Source organism: Channa argus, chromosome 15 (assembly GCF_033026475.1).
Source record: "Channa argus isolate prfri chromosome 15, Channa argus male v1.0, whole genome shotgun sequence".
Taxonomy (NCBI): domain Eukaryota; kingdom Metazoa; phylum Chordata; class Actinopteri; order Anabantiformes; family Channidae; genus Channa; species Channa argus.
Genome location: NC_090211.1, coordinates 18301175 through 18326928, shown reverse-complemented (window position 1 = coordinate 18326928; position 25754 = coordinate 18301175). Strand labels below are relative to the sequence as shown.

The window sequence follows — 25754 nt, the reverse complement described above, 5'->3', positions numbered from 1 at the left end:
TGGTGACTCTGAATTGTCTGCTCTAGCTGACTCTTCAGCGTGCGATAGACTAGCAACCTGTGCACGGTGGATGGACTCGTCTCGACTTTTTTGTCAGTGTGGAATAATAGCATGTAGCAATAGCAATGGCCTCACAATGTGAATTACGGTGAGCTGGCTGTCGCTCAGTTGGTAGAGCCACAGGGTAAGCGGTTCAATCCCCTTGGCTCCCCTTGTCCTCTTGGCTAAATGTCGAAGTGTCCCCGGACGAGACACTGGACCCCAGACTTGTCCCTAGTGTGTGCCACTTGTAAGTCGCTTTGGATAATAACTAATAATCGCAATGTGGTAGCCGAGGATTCATGATTTTCCATTTTTTAAAACTTACGGTACAACTTCATGTTAAGGCAACAAAAATTCATTATCATGCGTGAATTACTGTCAATACAACACCTGGGAATGTCTTGGAAAAAGAGGGAACCCACTGGTTTACTAAGCAACATACACATAATGGGTTTGTGAAGGAAAACAGCTCGTGACACAAGTATTGAGAGATGTGGAAAAACAGCTGTCAGTTACATCACCAACAGTCTCCACATAGCAGGAGCAAAGGTGTCACAACCTACTATTTGAGGTAGTCTGAGTAAGCGTAATTATAGGAACCGTACCATGATATCCAAACCCCTTGTCAGCTGTCAGAATTGAAAAGTCAGGTTGGAATTTAAAACCAAAATGAAAAATACAGACAGGAAGAGACATTCTGCTTTTTTCACTTATGTACCTTAAATTGAGATTCAGGGTGAGCCCAGTGTGAAAAAATAGAATATGAATTTTTTAAAAACTCTTTGTAATTACAAACTGTGTACATATTAACAGAGATGGAAGAAATGGTTGGGAGCCTTTTACAAAAAATGAACAAAAGCAACACTTTTCTTTAAAAAACGTCCGAAGCATTTTTACTTGTTGGGAGTTTTTCTTTTTTTTTCTTTTTTTTTTTTTCTTCCTCTATTCCTTCCTCTAACTGTTTTGTCCAGGTCTGTAGATCTGCAAAGTGAAGTACATCCGAGTGAAGGGTCACTTAGGAAGACGCCTCCCTTTAAATTCAGACTCCACATTATTGCTTTTCTTAAGAAAAGAATACAAACATCATTTGCAATTTGAAAACTTTGCAACATACTTTACCATTTTTAAGAAATTTGACATTTTAGGCTGCAACAATTCTGGAAGGACTTGTAAATGAAGACACAGCAATCACAGAGTGCAGTTCTCCATCTTGCTCTTCAGCCTGTAAACCAATGCCATCAGAGGACAGTTCACTATAGATCTAAAGGGTTATGCAGTGGAGCCCAAGAGGAAACTGGAGCACACTTTAAATGAATTCATTGCAATTATTAAATAATAATCATAAGCACGGTCATCTGCTTCGGTTTCCTCCAGGGCACCACTCCACCACCACTACCAATAGACTGTGAAGAATTTATTTTGCTGTTATGTAACACCCTCTGGAATGGGGGAGCAAACCACGGACTCTGCAAAAAAAGAAGAACAGAGTTTGTTTGTGTGTGTGCTCTAAAGGATGTGCTGTTCCTATGGTAACATGACCTGAAAATATGGAAACAAATTCAATTACTCTTTCTCTCGATTTAGCTGTCCCTGATCTCCATTTTGTGTTTCTCCGTCTTTTCTCCGCAGTCCGTCCCTCTTCCTCCTGCCCTCTCGTCTGGCACTCAGTGAAAGAGGCGATTTGGAGCAGACTCTAACGAAGGAAGTTGTTGTGTCGTTTTAGATTTTAGGTTTTAAAGGAAAGCGAGTGGGGGGGTATTCACCAATCTGTCGGTTGATGATTTTGGCGGTCTGTGTGTGTGTGTGTAGGTGGGTGCATTTGTTTGTTTACGTTTGTGTGCCGAGGATAAGTGCAGCGAAGAGGAGTTATTGGTCTGTGTGTGTGGGTGTGTGTTTGTGCACGTGTGTGTGTTTGCGTGTGAGACGAGACTTTTTGTGGCACCAATTGATGTTAAAAGGCTCTTTCCCCTCATATTTTCTATTCTTGCGGTTTTCTTTTACCTATTTTATCTCTCTGCAGTCCCTCTTGTTTTCCTGTCAGTCTTCCTAATAATCCACCTTTTAATCTCTTGCTCGCTGTCCCCCCCCCCCTCTCTAGTCCTTCAGCTCTAAGTTCCCAAAGGATAAACAAGGAGCCTAAAAGTTTGCTTGAAAGAAGACAAATGTCATCTTTAAGTACCTCTGTTGGAATCACTCTTTGCATGTACTTGAGATAAGGGGGGGGGGGGGCTTCATTAATCCCTGCTTCTTGGTACAGGAGAAGTGAAAGTGGATGGCACCCATTTGTAGTCACACTGTACAGTAAACACACTTGCCAAGATTGCAGTGGTTGCTTATTGTTTCACTTGTAAGTTCTGGCACACACTCCTGCCAGACTAAGTGTTTGATATTTTTAATTGTGACTCAGCTGCAGTACACAAAGAAAGAGGGAACTGAACTAAATGTGTGGTTTAATGTTGCTTTTAATGGGCAGAGCAGGGTCCAGTATAGTGTTTATTGTTGTGCTCAGCGTCTTTGCCGTAATCGCTATTAGGCATTTTCCAGAGCTACATATTGCACTTGATTCGGAATTTTTAATGGCTTCTAGTAATTCTGTATTTACTTTCTTTAACTGAATTTGTGTTGCTTATCGATTTGAGTCTAATGTCTGCTTGGAATTGGATTTGTGTTTGTACAACATCAGCTTATTGAAAACCAATGCATTTGTTTATATATGTGCAGTATTTGGTGTGTGTGTGTGTGTTGGGGAGGGGGGGCATAATTCAGGGATTTAAGTGTATTAAATGCATGCGTCAGTTTGTTAACCAGTTGTTGCAGCAGTTCCACTTCATATCACGTACTAAACTACAGCGGGTGTGAAAATATCAACCGCCTGTGTGGTCATTGAAAACTGGAACTGGAAACCAACAGGCACTATATCATGCACAAGAAGCAGATTGCGCCACAAACGGCATAGAGATTAATAATATGAGAATAGAAAATGGCTTATTTATAACAAAGCATGCTACTAGTCAATGTCCACAAATTATTTGCTTTAATGCACCAGAATATTGACTAATCAGATATTATACGGTACCTTACACTTTCTTTTTCAAAAAGAAAGACATGACATTAACTTTACTTACATTCATTAGGAAATGCTAATCACAAAGCACAAAGGATGGACGACTGAGTGCTTTATTACTAACAGTCTGTTCTGATCCAAGAGAGCAAATTCTGGCTAAAGTCCCAGATTGACTAAAACAAAGAGGCTGCCTTTGCTACATCGACTGTGCAGGGTTCGTATGGGTGCTTGAAATCCTTAATGCTGTCATTTCAAGGTCTGAAATGTGCTGGGATTTTGAATAAAGTGCCAGAAAATGCTTGAAACAGTAACTGTATGTCTTTCCCCATCACCATTATCTAGCAGCAGTTCTGTTTTGCTACAGAGTATTGAAAACTATCACAGAACTACTGTGATAATGAAGACATCTTAAGAAACCTGATTCATCTGAGGCAGGTCCTGAAACGTCCCGTATCTCATATTTACAAGTGATGGTTCTCTTATTACCAAAAAAAAAAAAAAAAAATCCTTTTTAAACAAAAATAATTATGATGCTATTGCTACAAATGGTACATAATATCAAGTCCTTTATGTCTTGAAGGGTGAAGCTGTCTGGTTTAACTGAAGGTCAATTTATATATTTATTTATTTTTGCTACTAGCTGTAGCCAGTATATAAGATGAGCTTCCTGGACAAGCTGGGAAGAATCAGCTCTCTCACACACACGCACACACACACACACACACACACACAGGGATGTACATACAGATACAATGTAGTATTCCTGAACACACACACACATTTTGACACAGATTGTGTGTACTAATTTGGATGCTGTAATGTAAATGAGTGTGTTTTGTGTGTTGGACACCTGGTATGTTTGTTTGAATTTACTAATGGTTCCATATGTTGTTATTTGTGAGTGGGATGGATCCACAATTACTACATTATTGCAATATGAATATAGATTTAGATCCTTTTATATTATCTTTATTTACATATACATGGATAAGCATATGTTTTGACTGTTGTGGTATATATATCTGTGAGTGAGTGCATGTGTGTGTACCTCATGGCCTGGGTTGTGTCCAGATGCCCATATGCTGCCAGGCAGAGCAGGGCATGATGCCATCTGGTCGACGAGAGAAAAGAAACCAATAGGCTTTGACCTTTTGGTTTGGTTTCTGTAGAGGGGCTTGTATGTGCAATGTTCATTTGTCACTTCACAACATAGCAGTAGGTAAAGCATTTTAGTTGTATTTGCTATGTATCCAGCATCAGTCCCCCTGCAGGACAAATAGAAAGACATTTTTATTTATCTTCTTTTCTTTTGTTTGATAAAATATTAGATTTTAAAGTATTTGAAGAGCTTATCTTGGATAAAATTTAGGATTAGTGAGTGTGTGTTAAAACCTGTTTGACATCCAGGCCCTTGTCCTGCAACAACTTCTTCTACCAAAAGCCAAGAATACTGTAGAACTATAAAACAGCCTGTGCAAATTGCAGTGATCCCTGCGTTGCTATAGATTGTTTTGTGTGTGTGTGTGTGTGTAGGAAAGTAGATTTTGTGTGTGTTTGTTTCTATGGAATGTAAAAAAAATACTTTTCGGCACTCCGCTGTTGCTACTTCTAAACACATGGATGAACTAGTGGGCAGGCCCAGCGGGCACAGGCCCAGGGCTCTGAGAGGTCAGAAGGGGCCATGGGAGAGCCTCTGAGGTTGCTGTTCAAATTTAGTTTTTAAGAGAGCTCAGTTAAAATACACATAATGACCCCAAAGAGCTGTGCACCGATCACAGAAACATGTAAAAGCCTCCAAAATTTTGAACAATGACTTGAAACTATCCAAAGGAGGTGCAAAATGACCCATAATGGACTTAACTGAAGCCTCCACAAACAGACATAAAATGAGACAACAAACACACATATTCTGCTTTGCACATACTTCTTTCCGTTCTTTTTCGTTGAATCTTATCGAATCTCATTCTTTGTAATTAGTCATTTTATTAGTTTTCTGAAATAAGTATGAAATCCTCAAGGTTGCTTCACATTTGTTTCCCGTGTAGTAACTCATTTTACCATCTACCCTGCAAACAGTAACTATGCAGTTTTTTCGATTTTGTTTTCTGCACATTTCTTTCCATTTGGTTGTATAATTTGGCTTACATAAGCACATGTCTTTCAATTGTGAGGCATATTTTAGTTTAGTGGAGGAACTGTGCCGTACATGCATTATCACTGGGTTGCTAATATATAATAATAACATCAAATTTGCCTCTGCAGATATAGCACTGTAATAAATGCAGCATTTTTCTTTCTTCTTTTTTTCTATTTGTCTGTGTAATCCTACAAACACTGAAGCAGCCAGCAGGACTCATCTATTAAACACACTATAGCAGTAAAAATGATACTGTGGGGTCAGCACTATGCTCCTCTGGAGCCCCAAGAGGCTCCCTAACAAAGAATTGACCAAAGTGCTGAAACACTGCTGCAAGTTAACTGGACGATTGGCGGAACACTTGTACAGTTTTACAAACCCTCCAGCCTTACTCTAAATGGAGTTGATGTGATTTAGATAAATGGTCCTCAGGAACATTAACATACCAGCTTAACAGGATTAATAGAAGAATGCATGCATATGTGAGCAGACTATACAGTAATTCATATTTAATGGATTATTCTCAAATGACATGACACGTGGCACGGGTGTGCATGAAGTAGTCAGAAGAGCAGAGAAAATAATTTTCCACTTCTCTCTCCCTTGACAATATGGAGTGTGAGACTAGTTTAGATAGGAGGAGAAAGAGGATAGATTGGAGGGTGGGGTGGAGGAACAAAAGAAAAGACAGTGAAAAGAGGAGAAAACACACGGGAAATGATCAAAGGAAATGTTAAAAAAAAAAAGAAAGCGCTATATAAGCGGAGATTTACCATTCAAACACGGTGGCCAAAATGCAGACAAGAGATACGAAACACCGCACCTTCATGTCCTTAACTCTCCTCCCTCTTTTCTCTCTGTGGACAGTTCTCTGGAATCCTCGGACTGCGGTTGGTTACTTAGCAACCAGAATCCTGTCGAAACTGTGTCAGAGAGTCCAAGAGAGAATACCATACATGATGAAAGTGGCCCTTCCTAATCGCTATAATCAGTCAGGATGTTTATGTCTAAAAGTCTCGCACGGTTTGCTTGTTGTCACCATTAAGATACACCCACAATATAATTTATACAGGCCTGGAGGGCTTCATATTTATACACTATGTAAACTCCTTATATCCCAGTGAACAGATGGTATCGGGCTATAAGGTGTCAAATATGACCCAAACCTGTGTGAATCCTTCTCTAAGCACTTAGCGACTTTCCTGTTTGTTGCACTCTGCCCAAAGTGCATTAGGCCTTATACAACACATACTTTATATATTTATAATTGTGTCACAAGTATAGTCTAAAAAAGTGCATTCTTTTTAATAAATACACGTTTTATTTATGTACATGAGTTTTAACAAGGAATGGGCAGAGCAAGGCAGCTTTTTTTTTATAAAGCCCATTTCAAAAAGCGAGGCAATTTAAAGTGCTTTAACTAGACAAGCGAATAAAACATAACATAAAAACAATTAATATTATTTAAAATCAATAACTAGTAAAAACTAGAATAACATAAGTTAAGGGAGAAAGAAATGAGGTCAATGGAAAAAAATACACCAAATGAAAATAAAATGCGAATACACAACGTGTAAATCATAAACAGACAAAATCGACACTGCCTGTCCCACACAAAAGTCACCGCCTGGATCTAACTACGCACAAAGATTAGGCAAGAGCCCATGATTTGATGATTACTGCAGTTGCAACAAGTCATTCAGCCTTATCTTGCAATGAGTAGCTGACTACCTGAACATACCGACTCACCTGGATTTCCATCAACGGAGCTAATGGCAACGGCCTATTTGAAGATGGAAATTCCAGGATCCATTGGGCTCAAATTGTAAGCGGCTAGTTAAGTGAGCACGGCATCATTTTCACAAATGTATCTGGGTGATAAATACAATAGAGCTCTTGATACAAATAAATGTAACACTGCATAAGCTCCTCGAAATAATACCAGGGTGAATGCATGCCATAGAGGAAATACAGTTTTTTATTTTAGCTTTAAAAGTGGCTTGTGTTGGGGGCACTATTAACATCATCATCAGGAAGTTGGTGCTACCTGTTTATATCACAGTATCTAAAAACAGCTTCTCCCTTGTTGCTTCTGGCCAGAGGTTCTACCAGCTGACGGTTTCCTAAAGATCTTGAAGCCCTACGCTTGGATCTAGGATCTAAGGAATAAATTAAGGATACTACTCGGTCAAGTGTGAAAACCTGTTTACGCCGACTTTGCACTTGTTATTTCTGACAGTTCCGATATGTCCCAGTCGGCGATATTTTTGGAAACTGCATAATTGGCCACTCGTCTTAAAAGTGTAACAAAAACCTCCATTATTGGCAGCTAAAGAAAAATAAAAAAGTACTGGATGTCCATTTTCCACTGTACATCCATTGTGAAGTGTGGGGTTTTCTTAAAACAGCTGGCAGTTCAAGCAGGGTGCGTTTTCTGGGTACTATTTTCACGAAAGCATTGGTAAGTCTTCAGTTCACTGTTGACTTGGGTCTTCACACAGGATTTTTTTTTTAAGTTGGAAAATATAGACTGTAACAGACGTAATCTTTATAATGGGATGATTCCAACTTGCTGTGTGTGGTCCTTCTTCAACACGTGTTGGGTAAAAGACCTGAACCATTTCAGGCATGTTGGTTAGCCTGATGTGTGTGTGTGTGTGTGTGAGCCAGTGCAGGGATAAGGCCAGGCCCCACTAGATGCAACTGATCTATTTAGGGCTCTCTCTGTCTCCGCCACTGTCTCTTCTGTCCTCCCTTTTTTCCTATTTGACATGTTGCGACACACGCACACACCTGCACACAGGTTCTACATACATCTGATGGGACAGGTGGCATAGAAAATAGAATATCACCTTGGGTTGCCTTTGATTCAGGTGTGTTGTGTGTCAGGATATGTTCAGAGCACCACCTGCACATCGCCGCACTGCCGAGAACAAACACTTGTCTAAACTGTTTGTGTTTTCCTGGGCTGAAAAAGACTAAGCTTTTTTGTTACTGGCACGCAATTCTTTTCTTACTGCTTTGGAACAGACATCAGAGAGAAACAGAAAATAGTTGAATACAATAAACGCGGGTAGTACATGTAAAGTTGCACAGAACACATTTCAGCATGAACAGTAACCTGCCACCAACATGAAATATTAAAAAGGCTGTAGAAATAAGTGGGAGATGAAAGCGCATGCAGAGCAGAGAGACTGTAACAGAGAGATGGAGGGAATCCTTGTGTAACTGCGTCACTGCTGCCTCAGCCTCCTCTCGGGGGTGTTGGAGGAGGAGGGATGGAGAGATGAAAGAGGGAAGAGGAGAGATAGAGAGAGAAGCGAGTTCAGGGACAGGCTGATTTATGAGTTTCTGTTTCGGAATCGTGCCGTCTTCAGGGACTTCACTGAGATGAGCAGATCTGGAGTTCACACATGCAGACACACACATCCACACGCACACACAACTCTGAAACTAGTCATTCCTGTGGCAGAAATTCTTAAAGTTGTGACCACGGCAGGAAAGAGTCTTTTTATGTTTTAATGTAATGGTAGAGTGTGTGTGTGACTGTTATCTCGGACAGATGGTGAAATAAATGAACACTCATCCCGATCAAACATGGAATCGAAATCTGCATTGGAAGCAGTCCACTGCCACACTGAAAGACAGAGATGACTAGGAGGCAAATAGGATGCGGACGAGATGCCTCGACGGAGACGAGAGGAAGGGAAAGGACAAACATCACGAGGAGGAAGGGCAGATTTTGGTTAGAGCACAAATGCACAACACAGTTTTGAGGTCAGCAATAGAGGGCAAGAAGGAAGACAGGTCAGCATACAGGGAACTTAACAGGGGCTTCATTAACAGTGAATGGAGGGATAAGGGAAGGAGGAGAAACAGCCTGCGATGGTCTGTGGTGGGATGACAGCCGGATCTCTGAACCCAGCAAAACTCTTCATAGCTGCAGATTGGCTGAAGTGGCAGCAAGTTCCTCGGAGGTTTGCTCATCAATAAATACATAGCTGAAAGGTTTAAATAGTGTCTAGTGATGTAATGCATGGCACAACAGATTTAATTTCACATATGGAATTACTGGTGAATAAAGATCAAGAAAAACAAACAAAGTAAAGATTCTTCTGAAATTAAAATGTAAAAATAGACTTGAATATCAAAACCAGTATCATAGCAACAGAGACTGTGACGTTTATACAAAATATTGTGTTTTAAATAAGTTATTTTCTAAATTAGGGGTGTAAACATAGGCAACACCCCTGTGTGTGCAGGATTTATGGCCCTTTTGAGACAAAATTGTGATAATGAACATGTGATATTTATATTATAATACATATGTACTTGATAACTATTATGGTGTAGTATGTAAAGTACTAGTCTCCAACCCAGGGACAATACATAGTTTATTCAGGAAGCTATCATGTTTGACAACAGTTTCAAAAGATATATAGCATATTAAGTTTTAATCATGCAACCTAAAAATATGTCAACCTATAGATGACTCTCTACCAACTTAGCTGAAGCTTTTTGCAAGGCCAAGTATGAACAAAAAAATATAAATGACCATTTACCAGGGAACCTAAAATGATTTTGCAACGTCACTTTTTTTATTTTTTATTTATTTTTTTATTGATTTTTGCAAGACCGCGCAGAAGATGGGCGGAATTATTTGCTGTGATAAGCAACATCGGCACTTTCGGGAAAGACTGGGACAAACAGCCTTACCCCACCAAAGTCAGCTGTTTGTGGCACTTCACAGATGACTGTTTTCTCAAACAGCCTAAAATTGGTACGTTTTCCTAAAACAAATAGTATGTAGATATACCAGTCATGACACCATTTTGGGATTTATTGCATAAAGAGCAGCAGAGAGGAGCGGGGAGCATGTCTGGTTTTGGTTTGAACATGCGGTTGTAGTTTAAAAGTTGACACTCCCAGTCAAGATTTGTTTTTGTTGCCACTGGAACGGGTCCATTAGAAGAAAAAATACGAGTTTTTGAAACTATTTCAGTAGACGCCAGAATACAACGTCAAGCAGAAATCATGTATGAGTACCCCAAACAAACCCTGACCCCTGGTACTAAAGTCCTTTGCTGTAGTAGCTATTTAGCTTCCTCCTCCCCATGACTCTTTGGATCATGTTGACTTTTGAAAATATATATTCCACTGTTCGGAAGATACCAGCCAGTACATATAAGTAATATACAAAGCAGATTCGGAAATGACAAAGGACACTGCAGTTAATAGAAATAATTAGTAAGTTGTTATTCTCATCATGCCAACTAAAATAAACTTACACATGCATTTATTTTTTTACTAATTGTACACACACACACACACACTACTGCTTTGATGATCGAACTGAGTAAAGAGTGTGATTAGGTTATTACAGCTGCTAAATGACTAAATGTAAATGTAAATTACATTGGATGGGATCAGCTCTAATGACAGAGGGATGGACTGGAGCATGAACAACGGGGGGGAGTTGTGAGGACTAGATTGCAAAAGAAGATGGAAGAGGATGTTTGTGGAAGGGCCATGCTGGGATCTGAAAGCAAGGAGGTGATAGGCTTCGAGAAGAGATAGATGGTGGAACTTATAGAGATATCAAGAATAAGAGAGAGAAGGTACGAGAAAGGACGGGAGGAGGATGAGATGAAAAATGCATCGAGGAGGGGGAAGGAGGACTAAGGAGGGAGTTAACCTTATTTACAGGAACGGAGCACGAGATCTGTGTTTCTGCACTATGATAAAATGAAGGCTCAGCAACTGTACACATTAAAGTTTACAAAGGAAATATCTGACAGCACATCTTCTCATATACTTGCATAGGTCAGGGATAAAATTGATGGGAACGACGAATTATTGGCAGAACAATATTAAAGCAGCTGCTCGTGTCTTATGAGTGGACAAACCACTTGCACTTCTTCAGCAATGTTGCAGACATTTGTCCTTCGTGTGTGCCGATGCATAGACTTGCTTCCCTCAAGCCGTCATTCTCCACGGTAGAGCTGACGTGAACCTCTAACGCTTAGACTAATTACGTCTCCTTTAGCTCCAAATTTGAAAGAACGGGGCAACACACAGGGCAACAGACAGGGTGAAATGCATTTGCTTTGGACAGGAAATTTCACCTTATTCAAGAGTGTAGCAGTCAATACGCTTCAGGCGGAGAGAGTGAGGCTCTTTGATGTGTGACCGATGGCATCTGTTAAGGACATTCTTAAAAGCTATATTTCCTGAAGACACTGGTAGTATAGTACAAAATAATGAAATGTAGGAATGAAAGCCTGATGGCATCAACTGTCATCTCATGGCATCACAACAGCTTGTTAGAGCAGAAACAAGTTGTGCGAAGGGAAGAGGCGGCAACGAGACAGGACAAACTAAATTTGTAGCTCATTGCAGAACAAAGAGAGCTAATCCGTAGAGCAGCTAGGGATAAGTTCTGCTTGTGAGCTCAGACTTAACACTGCAGGACCCTGGGGCTGAGAAAAACTGAAGAGGAAGTCAGAACGGTGGAAGAAAGGGATGTTAACAGCTCACAATATGGCTTTAATTTGATTAAACCAAAGTGAGTTTTCAGATGTTTTTAACAATATGCTGACCGTGGATGAACGGTCGTGATGGGAAACAACTGGACATCTCTTTGTACTGCTCCAGTGCTCTTTTGCTGTTTGATGCACCCACCCACCCATTCTCCTCCCTGTGCTGGAGGACGCACGGGCCCCAACATGACAGCTCAACTGAAGTGGGCTTGACGCGTTGTATGCATTGTGAAGTGGGCTTGACTGTGTGTGAGTGTGTGTGTGTGTGTGTGTGTTCAGGCCTCTGTGCCTAAGAGGCTGTGCAGAGAAATAGCTGTTGCTTTGCATCAGCAGCCACTTGTGTCTAAACAGGTGTGTGGGCGGGTTTGGGTGAGTAAGCACAATGCTACTAAAGCCCTTTCTGACCATGGACAGGTGCAGTCCAAGTAAGGGGGGCGCGGGGGGGGGGGGGAAACAACCTACAAAACATTGTGCACCTTGACTATAAGAGCAAAGTGGTTAGTGCTGTGTTCACTTTGTGAATGAAAATGTTATCACAGTCAGTTGTAGGGTGTTAGATTTTGTTATGACAGTGTGGTATGAATTTAATAGGATTATACAAACACTTAATATCGCATTGTAATATTTGTCTCCTGTTTACCTTGAAAGGATTACATATTTGCACGGCAGATGCTGTAGATAGACACTGACTCATCACCTTTGGGGTTGACAAATCGAAGCGATGCCTCATATATCAGTCGTTTCCACAAGCTTTCCACCATCCACTATAGTGTAGCTTGCTTTCTCCTTCATTTCCACGCGTGGCGATACGCTTGCGAGCTGACATCTCGTTCAACACTCCTACAAATGCATAAAGTATATTTTAAATTACTGTTGCCCTTGAGCAAAATAGCAAATTGCTGCAGTAGACCTCCAGTACATTATATGGTGCCCTCATAAGAACACTGTAATTAGAATGGAGGAGCTAAGGGGATAGTGAGAACCATAAATCCAGTCAATAAAAAGTGCTTTTGGCACCCTGGTGTTTTTAATTTTCACTGGAAGAAATGCTAAATGAATTGTCTATGCCTCGCTGTGTAGACCCAGCAGTCATTCACCAAAATTCCTGAGAAGTGCCGCTGAACTTACTGCATCTGCTTCCCAACCTAAGCCCTGCAGTAGATAAATACATACACCCTGTCTGTCGTGAGTTGTTTCTGAGAAGTCAGCAAGGCAGAAGGCACAAGGCTTCAAAATTAATCTTTGGTAGTATAGCTTCCATAAATGTGGCAGTTTAATTCGCGTGTTTAGATTTGGACTCGTGAGGCTAAAATTTTAATAGAAGATTCATCAATGAGAACATTTTACACGCTCTAATCAAATTTGTGTGGACACATGTAGCTGACCCCAACCTGGGAGACGCCAAGGGCAACGGGAAGCAGGGATGAAGGCCTGATTTTGACGTATATGGAGCAGACTGAGGAGCATAATGCTGTGTCCGAGTAATACAGATCCAGGAAGCTGAAGGGCGATGGGGTGGAGGAGGGTTGAGTCATGCAGCACTAAAATGACGACTGACAGAAATGGAGAGAGAGGTGGATTTAAAACTTTGACAGGTAAAAATTGGTTGCATCATGGAGACGTGGAGTGGCAGAGAGTGAGGGCGTAGAAAGGTGAAACGCTGTCACACAGCTTTGTTGTGTTAGGGTGAAGGAAGAGAGAGGGAGAGAAGGAGAAGGCAAAGACAAGGGAGAATAAAAGTTTGTGTGCTCAGCTGGTGGCAGCCGTGCATGGCAAACTCAGCAATGGACGTTAATCTGAAATTTAGAGAACCAATCCACACAACCGTCCTCCAAATATTGTTGTGCATACTGTCAAAGGATCGGCTTCTATCTGCACATATAGACAGATCTTCATATGCCATCCCAAGTTTTAATGGGATGGCAATGCATTGTTGCGGGAGCAGCGCGGCGGAAGAGTGGTTACCGCTCTTGCCTTGCAGCAAGAGGAATCGAACCGTGTTTCCCCCAGTTTCCCCTGCCACTAAAAACATGGGCGTTAGGGACCAGGTTAGGTTGGGCTCCGGACTGACTGCTGCTTGACTGACCTGCATTGTTTGGAAAGATGCCAGCAGAAGGCGTTTCATGGCAGAAAGATGCAAATCAGCAGCAAAACTTTCACACTCTACACAAACAATCACAAATATACAGCATGTTAAAGGGATCTTGACGTGAGCAATTCTGTATGCAGCGGTTTTGGTTCTATTCTGTAGCATATTGTAGATGGTTTTTACTGAAAACAATATATTTGAGATATTTTGGTATAAGTTAACAACAATGGGTTAAAGTTAACTCTACATCTGTACAATAATGACGATGAGCCGATTTTGTCCAGTGTGAGAGCTCTGACATGATACAGAGCTTATTTCTTTTACTCAGTGTGCTGAGGTAGAAATCGACCAATGACGTGACACCAGGAGCATTGTGTGCCCGGCCTAGATTTGACGCTGCCAGGGAAGGAAACACAGTCATTGGATCTTGCTTATAGTGGAGCGGCATAGTGCAAATGTAACTGCACTTCATCATTTAAGCTTTTGTGTGTGTGTGTCACAAACACCAGAATCCTTGTTTTACATTTACTGCAAACCGGTCCACATGCTGAGCTCTCGTGGTGACGTCCTGGATTGACTTTGAGAACTTGCACATAAATGTTCGCGTCTGTGCGTTCATACAGCTATGTATGTATTTGTGTGTGTGTGTGAGGAAGGCGGAAGACAGAAGGGGGCTCGGGAGGTGTCGACTGCAGAGATTACAAAGGAATTAGAATACGCAGAGCTGCACAGACTAAGATGAGAAAGACACAGAGAAATACACTGAATATTCCAATCCCCTTTGTTAATTATTCTGCAGATTACTAAATAATCTGTGAAGGAATTAAGGATCAACCTGTGTTTATTTCTGTGTGTATTGAATAGCTCACAGCATTTTCCATGTGAGTGAATATGATTTTTTTTTCTCTTTCCTTTGTAATAATACTAGAAACAACACAGTAACTTAACACGGTGTTTTATTGCAGCTCCCCTGAGGGGCCCGCAGTGAGCTGATGTAATGGCTAAAATGCACATCTAACTCATTTGTGGATTGGTTGCATAAACTACAACCAACAGCACTAATGCTGCAGAGTTGCTTTTGCAGAATTACTGACTAAAATGATCCTGGTCCTGTTGGAACTGAACTGCCTCTTAAACATACGGCTCATATCTCACACTCCCTGCTACCTACAAATCCCCACTTTTGTAAAGCCCACCCACTCTAATGTAAATACTCATGCCTGTGGTTTATTTCCTCCGTCTAATTCTTTTTTTTTTAATGTGTCTCCAGTGAACAAGCAGCAGGGTTTACATCCGTTTTTGCTCCCCACAGTAGCAGTGCTTCTCGTAACTTGAATATCCAGCTGCTGCGTAACTTAGCAATGGGATTTTGGCCCCTTGTCAGACACCATTTTTCCCCTTAAACAGAACAGACAGCACAGTTTTAACCCACTTGCATCACATCCTCAATTGAAAATTAGAATGCACACGTCTAAGTAGTGTGAGAATGTGAAATTTGTTTTCTGCTCAGATGAGCTTTTGATAGACATGTCCCCCCATATTAAGCAACAGCATGATTTCAAGCTGAGCGTTAGTGGATCTAGAGCGTAAATCATATATATTTGCACATCCATATCTTTAAACTCCCTCACAGTGGACAGAATATCCTTTGTCAGTGGGCCGAATAAAGACATGGTACTTTGGCAGCGCACACTGCACACTTGTGAGGTTTGGTTAATTAAGTGGCCTGACCCAGGTGGCAGCCAGACCTCAGGAAATTCTCTGCCAGACGTGCAAATGGGCCTGCATACAGATGTTGCCTTGGAGAAAGGAGAATTGTACTGCTTCTGTTCTGTACATTTGTTTTTCGGTGAAATGAGTCTAACTAAAATGTTCAAATGTCTTTGTATAAGAACAAATAATGTTTTTTTTTCCCGTTGTCAGTGGCTAATACATGAAAATGAAATGAAAATCAGTTAAACCTGTAATGAGGAAGTATCGCGTATTTTTTCGTTTTGTCCTGTTTCTGTGTGACAACATGCTCATTGCTCTTAAAATATTCTAAACAAACAGTACGTCTACACAGAACAGTACGTCATTCTGCTACTTCTTGTATTTTTTTACGCTGTACTGATCAGTATAAGATCAGTAAATGGATCAATCATCAACACTCACACACACACACGAGTGTAGAAAATCTGCAGCAGCCCACAGCTGCTTCCTACTCCACTCCACAGCCGCTGCACGACAAAAGTTTTAGGTCAAACTTTATTTGCTGATACAAATTATCTTGGCCCCTGATCACAGCCGTAAGTCCCAACTCTCTCTCTCTGTATGTGTGTGTGTGTATGTGTGTGCAACATAAACGTAAGGCAATTTGAATATGCTATATGTGCACAATGCTTGTGTTTATGTGTGTGAGTTTATTTGTATATGTCTCTCTGTGCATGAGTAACGCTAAAGACCAATTGTGTGCTTGAACTAACTTTTATAATTAGAACAGAACTTCACCTCGGGAATACTTGGATACTGCAACTAAGAGCACGATCACTGCATTTGTGTGTGTGTGTGTGTGTGCGGTGAGACAAAATTCAAACTAAAGTGGAAAATGTGCAGCATTAGTTAATTTGTTTCTAGTCAAGGAGACGTTAAGTTCGTATCCTGCTCTTGTTTTCCTTGTCATTTCTCCTCAGTTTGTTTTCCCGTTCCACCCTCTCCCTGTGTCTCACTCATCCTTTTTTTTATACTCTTTCATTTACATGATGTGTATTATTTTCTCTCATGATGATAATGAGACTCACTTATTCTAAATTGATTGCAGCTGCAGGGGCACTGTTATACGATGTGCATATTTATTACTTTACATGTTTTTTTTCTAAACTTCTTTAAACTTATTGTGCTGCATTATACCGCAAGACGTGAGTGTGACTTGGATGGATTTATTTATTAATTTCTTTGTAAGAGTGCGGCTACACTGACCTATTTTATGTCTTCATATGCCTTTGTTAAAAAAAAAAATCTCTTTGCGGAGAAAATCACCTGATTTTTATCTGTTTGGACAAAAAGAAAAAAAAAAGATGTTGGGGTTTTGAGATTTGTTCTTTCTTTCAGATTAATTTCGTTCAGTCAGTAAAAACTAAGTTGCAGAATTAGTTGCCGTTCTGCACACAAACCAAACCAGTCAGACTCGAATCAATCCATCAAATGTGGTATTTTTGTTCCTTGTAGACAGATGATATTTGGGGCTCCTTTAAGAGACAAAAAGAGAGAAAGAGAAAAAAAAATGTGTCCTCTGGAACGCATCACTTTGCCCTGAATAAATAATCTCAGTGGTAGTTCAAAAAGGATAAAGCAAGGATAAAACAAACAAATGGAAGATTACTCACAAGTGCATTTTAGTCAGGTCAGAGGAGACATCTGACATTTGTATTATGCTTCCTCCTTGTGACAAGAAAGTAGGACTTATTTTTGATGAATGTCAAAGGTTTGCTCGGTTACTTCCTTTCCTTCCCAATCTTTAAAATAATAGTCACAGACACATTGGATTTGCAACATCCCCATCTGCAGCTGTGATACACTATCCTTTCTTATGGATTTGCCTCTGCATTATTGATCAATGCCAGCGCACACTATAGCAGGATACACAGTAGACCACGAGCCAATAAAAGGTTTATTTGTGAAATTATGAAATGGTCTGTAAGCAGATTAGCAGCCAAATGGGTCATTGATAGACCCATTAGATGCATTAGACTGGCACAAACATCCGCTTCCAGTGTTTTTGTCAGGTCTTTGTTTACTCACATGCTTATGTTGGAACATAGTCACTTCCATAGATTGGAGTCTTTGTAGAGTAATGACTTATTGTTATCGCTCCTCGTCCTTTTGGACCTTTATCAAGTACACTCTCACTAAACTATTGTCCAGCATAATTTGAAGAGAAGCATCTTCTTCCTTCACCTTTCGACAAGCTTGCACCTGGTCGTACCTGTCCTGGATGCACGTGCGGTTTCAGACATAAAAAGTGTTTGAATCTTTGTTCTGAGTTGTTGCCTATTCCGTGAAGATCATTGAACCTCACCTGTAATAAACAATACTATGCCATACACACTTCCTTTCCTTCCTGTGTGTGAAGTATTTAATCTTCCATCTTGTGTTGGTATCAGTTCCGTATTACACCCTGTGTGTATTAACCTTAACCTCTTCCTGCACGTGGTTCGAGCATGTGTCCATGCTGGTGATCCTGCTCAACTGTGTGACTCTGGGGATGTTCCAGCCCTGTGAAGACGTCAGCTGCCTGTCGGAGTGGTGCCAAATTCTACGGGTAAGTGCATCACTCCAATGTTAAACTCAGGCCTGTGAACACATTGTTTTCATGAAATGTTTTGCACGGAGGCTACATCATCATGTTATTAGACTGATTTAACAAATCCCAAACCTATTCTTTAATTAGTTGATCCTGTCATATCAAGTCAATCTTTTAATATCATTCATACAGCCGAATTCTCATATTCTGTCTATTGAAAGGTCTTTTAGTACCAAATGGTCAATTAGTTTTAATTTGAATTCAGTTTTGCACTTTATCTGCAGATGATAGGAACTGGTGGTCATATGGTATATTCTAGTATGGATGCCTACAGGGCAACACGTGCCAAACTAGTATTTAGATTATGACATAAAGGGTTAATGACAGTTGATTGTATATTTTCTTTCAATTTGACTTTGATTAAGTTGATGTCTATTGACTGGAAGAGCAATAGCAATGAAATGGCCAATTAGCAAAGAAATGGTGATGGAAAATTTCCTCTCACTTGTTTCATTGGTTTCAGTTCACTCATGTAGTAATGTTGGCTCTCTGCATCCTGAGATGTGCTCATTACATTCAAATACAGACAATATTTTTGCTGTGGTAGATGTCTAATTAATTGAGACACAGCCGTAACCATGCTAAGCTGGAGCTATTCCCTGCTGGGATGAAACCGACTAATGGAGACAAGAATTGTTTTTTTTCAGACAGCCTCCTCTGGCACTTCCACAGTTTCTTTCAAAAAGTGACTCTGTATTGATTAGAGAACTTAATAAGGATGTGACCTTTTTCTCTTGGCAAAGAAGGCACTTTCTTCATGTTGTTACTGTTGTCATTGTCTCACATGAATTCTGTGTCTTTGTTTTCTATCACATGTGACAGGTATTGGACGACTGTATCTTTGCTTTCTTTGCTGTGGAAATGGTTATCAAAATGGTGGCGCTGGGAATATTTGGCTCCAATAGTTACCTTGGCGACAAGTGGAACCAGCTTGACTTCGTCATCGTCATGGCAGGGTTAGTATCCCACAATGCCTTTTGCTCATGCACATGAATTGCTCAATTTTGTCTGCCATCTGCAGCTAGATAATAGCAGGCTGCTTAGAATCTTCCAATTACTATGATGTTGAACATGAAGTAAACAGTCAGAGAAGCACGCATGCAAGCTACAATCACAAGCATGCACACCCAAAATTTTCTATACCAAGGAATAAATATTCAGCAACACATGACAAAGACATGTGGTACAGGTGCATGTACTTTTGCTGGGAGCTGTGGTTATGAGCCTGTTTGTGCATTTTCCTCAAAATGTCCCGTCATTATCAAAATAGAGACGCCCTTTTACATTGGTGTGCTGTGTTTTCTATTCCAACCCCACCTTGGGTATGAAGAATGCATCATAAGAGAAAGTACTGTCCTTTACCACTACCCACATCAGATCTCATAAGACTAGAAGGTTGCACTTAAATCTTTTATTGTGAAATGCGTCTTAAAGGGCATCTTACGGGAAGCTTGTACCTGCCAGATGAAAAGAGCCAACAAACAATCGGAACCAGCACAAAATAAGTAAAGACAGCAGAGAAGAAAAGTCAAAGTCAATTAGGATATCTTCTATTTATTAGAAATACTACCTGATCATTATTACATTGATCATGTTTGAGTGCTGCATTATGGAGGAAACTGAGCTTATAATATCATGTAATTATGATAAGTACGAGTTGATGCCATTATAGGCTTCCTAATGTTTTTCCTTTTTTTTTTTTGCGACTTTAATAAAGTACTTCTGATTCTGGTTCTGATTGTTCATGGTGTAAATGTCTGTCTGTGTGTCAAGTAAAGACAATGACTTAACCCTCTGTCTTTGCCTTTCTCTGTTGGCGTCTGTGTTGTCAGGGTGATGGAGTATTCTCTGGATGGCCACAATGCCAGTCTGTCCGCCATCCGCACCGTTCGAGTGCTCAGGCCACTGCGGGCCATCAACAGAGTACCAAGTAAGGCCATGTTTAAGAGCAGCATTTGCTTTTGTGCTTATGATCTGGTACATTGATAGCAAATCTAACATTTTAGTTAATTTTAGCACAGATATTAATGGCCGTGTTATATTACGTGACATAGTATTTTAAGTGCTTGACTTGCATGCAACAATCTCAAGAATACTACATGTATGAGTTCCCTGTCTAGTTTATGTTCAACAATGTTAAACAATTATCGCTCAAAAACTTTCGCACTGAGCTGTGCAAAAGCGAACCAACGTGTAAAACATGTAATTGTACCAAGTTGACCAATGATCTGTGGCTTGATGTTTGCTTGAGTTTCACGTCCAGACAACTTGCACATAGTTTGTCATTTTCTTAAAAGCTCTGTGACAGAAGTGGCCATGAATCTACAGCTAAAGAGCATCACCAGACAGTGGTGTCATAACAATGTACAAGATTATTAACCAGCATACATTAGGCGAGGGGCCAGGCTGTTTTTTGTTGGTTTTTTAGGTTTTTTTTTTTTAGAGCCAGGCTGTCTGTCATAGTAGCCATTTTGTTCCTTGGACGGGGGTTTAAACATTTCTGTCGCATTAAAATGATTTTATTTATAAAAACACAATGTAATGAAAATATCCATTCTTACAACACTGGGAAGCCATGGGAGTATTAGTGGCACATAGCAGTATTTGTACTACACCGAGTAGGTATTTGTTAACAGGGTTATAGATGTCTGCTTGCTGTCTTGGCTGCACCAAGCTGGAAGACTGTGTTTGAATGCCTGCATTTGAGTGATGACCACACTTTTGTAGAATAAGCCAGTTGGTATGTGGTGTTGAGATTCTCATTTGTAAAACATTTGTTTCAGTTTATGCGTATGTGAATGTGTGTGTGTGTGTGTGTGCTGGGGGGGTTGCTTTGGGCACGGCCGATAACCCAAACATGACCATAAAGCATGGCAGGTCATCTGTTTCTCTCAAGCTATCAACCACACAGGGATAACACACACATTTATAGGATTTTTCCTACCTCTGTGAGGACAAAATCGTTCAACGCTAACCATAACCTTGTCACTAAACTAACCGTTGGCCCTGAGAAACAGCCACGGGCAAGGTGAAGTAAAACTTCATTATTACTGTAACAAGTTTCCAGATGTTGCCTAAAGGGGTTTGATGCAGAGAAGGGGAGGATTTAAATGGAGGGGGACTATGAGAGTTATTACTTCGTGCTGGAAACCCAAGGTCAGTGTAGATGAGAGAAAAAAAAAAAACGACACAAAGATAGGCCGAAGCCCAAAGACTCGTATATTCTCAAGTACGCATGACAAGAGAGACCAGGAGAATGTTTCCTTCATTTTCTCTTGGTCTCTTTTACACTCCATCTCCTCTTTTAATTTTCCTTCTGAAAGTGTTTTAGGTGACACGCCAGCTTGGTTAATTGCCAGTCTAAAGGTTTTCTCACCCTACTTAGTGCCTTTGTTTAGCTCTAACCATTCCACTATCACTCTGTCCTCTCTGTTTGTCTTCCTGCCTAAGTATATGGGAAATATCCATTGTTACACACATGTTAAATGTCCTGACAAACACTGAGCAGCTCTCTGTGTTAACTTCTTGTTTACAAGGCTGCCGTGGGCAGTGGGATCTGCCGATTCCCTCCCTACCGTCTGCAGACTTGAACATGTATTTCCGCCTGTCCCGCCACACATGGTGTCAGAATACCTTAATAGTAAACGCGCAAAGTGGGAAATGCCATTTAAAATTAGAAAATGAATCTGTAGTTATCTCCTTGACCTGAGTGTAATGTAATACATGAAGCCGCGGCTAAGATGACAAGTGATCCAAGCAGTTTGTTGCGTCCAGAAAAATAAATAATTGAATACAAATCAAAGGTCAGATGAACTACTAACTTATTGACCTGTCAGAATTTATCTAGATTCTACATCCACAAGATTAAACTGTATGAAAAGCGCTATTTCTGGCACAATTCGGATTCTTTCACGTCACAAAATACTGAAGGACAACTGTTCATATTTATTTTATTTTTAACTGCTAATTTTTTGTTCCTTTTTTTTAACCAATTCTTTATAATGATCCTGCATTTAGGGCACAGCTTAATCCATCATCAGTAGGACTGCGTTTAACTTCGACTTGACAGATTTTTATTGCATATTCTCATTGTACATGTTCAACAGTAATATAACAAATAAGGTAAAGTTTTTCATTTTTAAAAATATTACCCGAATTGTTTTCACCACATTCACTACTAAATTTTCACGACACCACTAGGCTTCTATGTCGATATGAAATATGCTAATTTTAAAGGCTTTTTATTTAGGCTGTTGTAACAAATAGTATCATTGTCAAGTTGATCCAAATGTTTAAATCAAACCATGCAAATTAGTTTGTGTACTTTAGTTCAGTTCAGAATACACGGGGACATGGACATGAGTGAACGTTAAAGTGGGTAATGAGAAACACTGGAAACTGTCCTCAAGGGAAAGGAGTCTGACAAAAAAAGTCATTGTTTGAACTGATGCTGCAACAGGTCTTAAAACATCATTAAATCGCGTGGGAATATCATTTATGAGACATCGTATTCATTAAAGGCAGCTAAAAACACCAACATTGAGTGAGAAACAATATTAGGTAGTTTTTTCACAATTTTCTCAGCAACACTTCAATCACTTCACAGCTAACTGGCTTAAAATAAAAAAAAACAACTAAAATATTGAATCAGTTTAATTAAACTAACTTAACAGAAAGTGGAACAAGTTAATGTACCTCTGGGATTAAATGCAATTAAGTCCTTCTACAATGTTGCAAGCAGTGAAATTCAGTGCACTACTGAGTCACATCTCTGTACCCAAAATAGCAGATAGTAACTTGTTTATTGGAGGACAAACTTTTGATTTGCTCTGTCCAGCATATTTTGTGCACCCTGCCCTTGTGCTGTTTACTCAGCCTGTGCACGTAGACACTTGCATGTGTTGTATGTATGAGGATATTATCTTCATCAAGTATGCACACGTCATACTAACCTGTCGTTTTTGAAGATGGACATTTAATTGACTGTAGGAACAGTTCCAAACTGACCAGAGGTGAAGATTATTGGCATTTTCAGATTTCTAATCTAGTGGAAGGCCATAACCACACATACTAATTACAGCTCTGTTTTGATGGATTGACTCTTATCTCATTGGCTGTCACATGTCTCACACAAAAACACATTATACCACGTGCAGTTGTAGATTTCCAGCTGAATTGTCCATCAATTTTCTCACTCTAATCATTAAGGACTGATTGATGGACTGATGGATGGATTCAGAGGCATCTTTTGCCAATCCATACTGTATGCATTGTGAATAAAGTACAAAATAATCTTGATGGATGCCCTGTCCCTTCTAATCCTTAAATCAAATAAGAAGCGACACACTAAACACCGATGAATCATTCTCTCTGAACATTTTGTGCTGCAGGGAATGTCAAGACAGTTTCTCAGCTTGTAAAACTAGAGGGGTGGATTAAGATCTTAATAATTGTGTTTTCAGTAGTTATTTCCACCACAGGTCTTTATGATTCTGCATTAATAATTATATGCCGTGAAGTTCAAACACGTTATGTACTGACCGATCACTAACTGCACAGTGAGACAAACGGGTGAATACAAAATGGAGAAAGTCACCGATAATAATTGGATTTTGTTAATCTGTTGAGATGGTTTACTACAGTTTTAAGTGTTGTGCAAGCTACTCACTCACCGTTGCCACATACAGTATTAGTAGAACTCAGACACACATTAGAGCACTGTAAGTGTGGCATGAAGCTGTACACTGAAAAGGGACGGGAGAGGCGGTGAGGACTCAAGGACAAGATCCCCGAGTCTGCTGATGTTAAACACATCTGACAACTGGAGATGGATGCTGAATGCATGAGGTTAGATAATATGAGCCACAGGAAAGCTGTGAGTTTAAATCCCAAAAGGGAGGATATAATGTCAAACTTTCACTATTGGCATCGCCTTTAAATATATTGACAGCGGAGCGAATGTTATGGGTTCTAAGCACACAAAATCAATAAAGTTTTTAACGTTCGGCTACCATACACCCTCAGTAAATGACAAATTCTGCAAAAATCTATGCAGCTGTATTTATTTGTGCATGTAAGTGTACAATGACATTTTTTACAAATCTTAATTTCCGATGTTATCTTATCTGTGTTCCACTCTTTAGGTATGCGGATCTTGGTGACACTACTGTTGGACACGTTACCCATGCTGGGGAATGTCCTCCTCCTCTGTTTCTTTGTCTTTTTCATCTTTGGAATTGTTGGAGTCCAGCTGTGGGCAGGGCTTCTGCGCAACCGCTGCTTCTTGGGAGAAGACATTAAAACGTGAGAAACTTGGTCTCGTGATACGCTGTTTGCTTCTGGGCTGGAAACCGCACAAATGGTCCCAGGAAATAGCCTGCTCCAAACCTTGATCGAGTCTAGATTAGATTTGTGGGAAGAAGCAATTAGGATATCATTTTCCTTGAGTGCAGAGAAAACAAAGATGAGTGAAAAAAATAAAAAACCTTCACCAAATGCAACTACATCAAGAGAGTTAGATGTTGCAATCAAATTTCCGCCACTCAGAAGTGCTGCTCTCCACATCCATATGCTGACCAACATCAATACAAGCTTTCACCCTGGTCGTTTTCCTTTTGGATTTTTTTTACTCCTCTCTCTCTCTCTCTCTCTGCCACTCTATTCTGCACTCTTTTTTGTCATATTAGACTTATCATAAAGCTGTAAAACAAAAGCTGTTGCTGTTGCCTCCAGCTAAAAGGCAGAAACCGTAATTTGTCTGAGTATGCAAACTGTGCAGCGCCCTCGGAAACTAAACGGCCTCACGCACAAGCAGGGAATTCCAGGGTGAGAAAAATAAAGAGAGAAGAAGATGATGATGTGATTTAACATCTGTTATAATGAACTTGTATTGAACTCAACTCCCAAAGAGAGGTGGAGAATTTCCTTTGACACTGCTGTGAAAACAGTATATGTACCTATTCTCACGGATGTATCTCATAAATAAGAACAGACAAGCATCCTGTATCTCCCAAATGAGATAAACACACAGACAGACAAACTAGGACAAAACAATCAGGCACCAATTTGGCTGTGGGGAGGGAATGAAAGAAAGAAAAAAAAAAAAAAACAATGCTTAAATGTGCACAACCTCAGGAAGCCAAAAGTGCCACTTAGACAACCTTAATAATACTGTTTTTGACGTAATGGTACAAATTGTTATAGAGTTTGTTTTGCCAAATCCTTTCTGTGTGAAAGAGAGAAAGAGAAAAGCAGCTTAATGTTTTACAGCCAGACCAAGCTGCTGTATTTTCTCTCACAGAGCAAATGGTTGTGTGACCTGTGGTACAATATGAGCCCTCACTGTCTGTTATAATGCACGAGAACACATGCAGACTTTTGCTTTAGCTCTAGATCCACTTCGTTTAACACGGAAGCTGTGACCATAAGTTTTTGTTTCAAATCAGGGCTTTTCTTTCTCCATAAATAAATAAATCTCCTTTTCTTTGCTGACAACGTGAGACAATCAAGTCAGCATTTCAGGTCAAATACAGAGATCGTTC

The 25754-nt window shown here is 40.1% G+C and overlaps 1 protein-coding gene across 6 annotated transcripts in view; it reads left to right on the top strand.

Moving 5' to 3' along the window:
* cacna1ha (calcium channel, voltage-dependent, T type, alpha 1H subunit a) overlaps nt 1-25754 on the top strand; it is a 103824-nt gene that overhangs the window by 33930 nt on the left and 44140 nt on the right. For all 6 annotated transcript variants that reach the window (XR_010910803.1, XM_067476956.1, XM_067476954.1 and 3 more), the window contains exons 3-6: nt 18060-18171; nt 19036-19169; nt 20046-20143; nt 24357-24516. Coding sequence is in view for 5 of the 6 variants with exons in the window: in XM_067476956.1 (XP_067333057.1) it covers nt 18060-18171; nt 19036-19169; nt 20046-20143; nt 24357-24516 (504 nt within the window). In the remaining variant the exon portion in view is untranslated. The remainder of the gene's footprint in view (nt 1-18059; nt 18172-19035; nt 19170-20045; nt 20144-24356; nt 24517-25754) is intronic.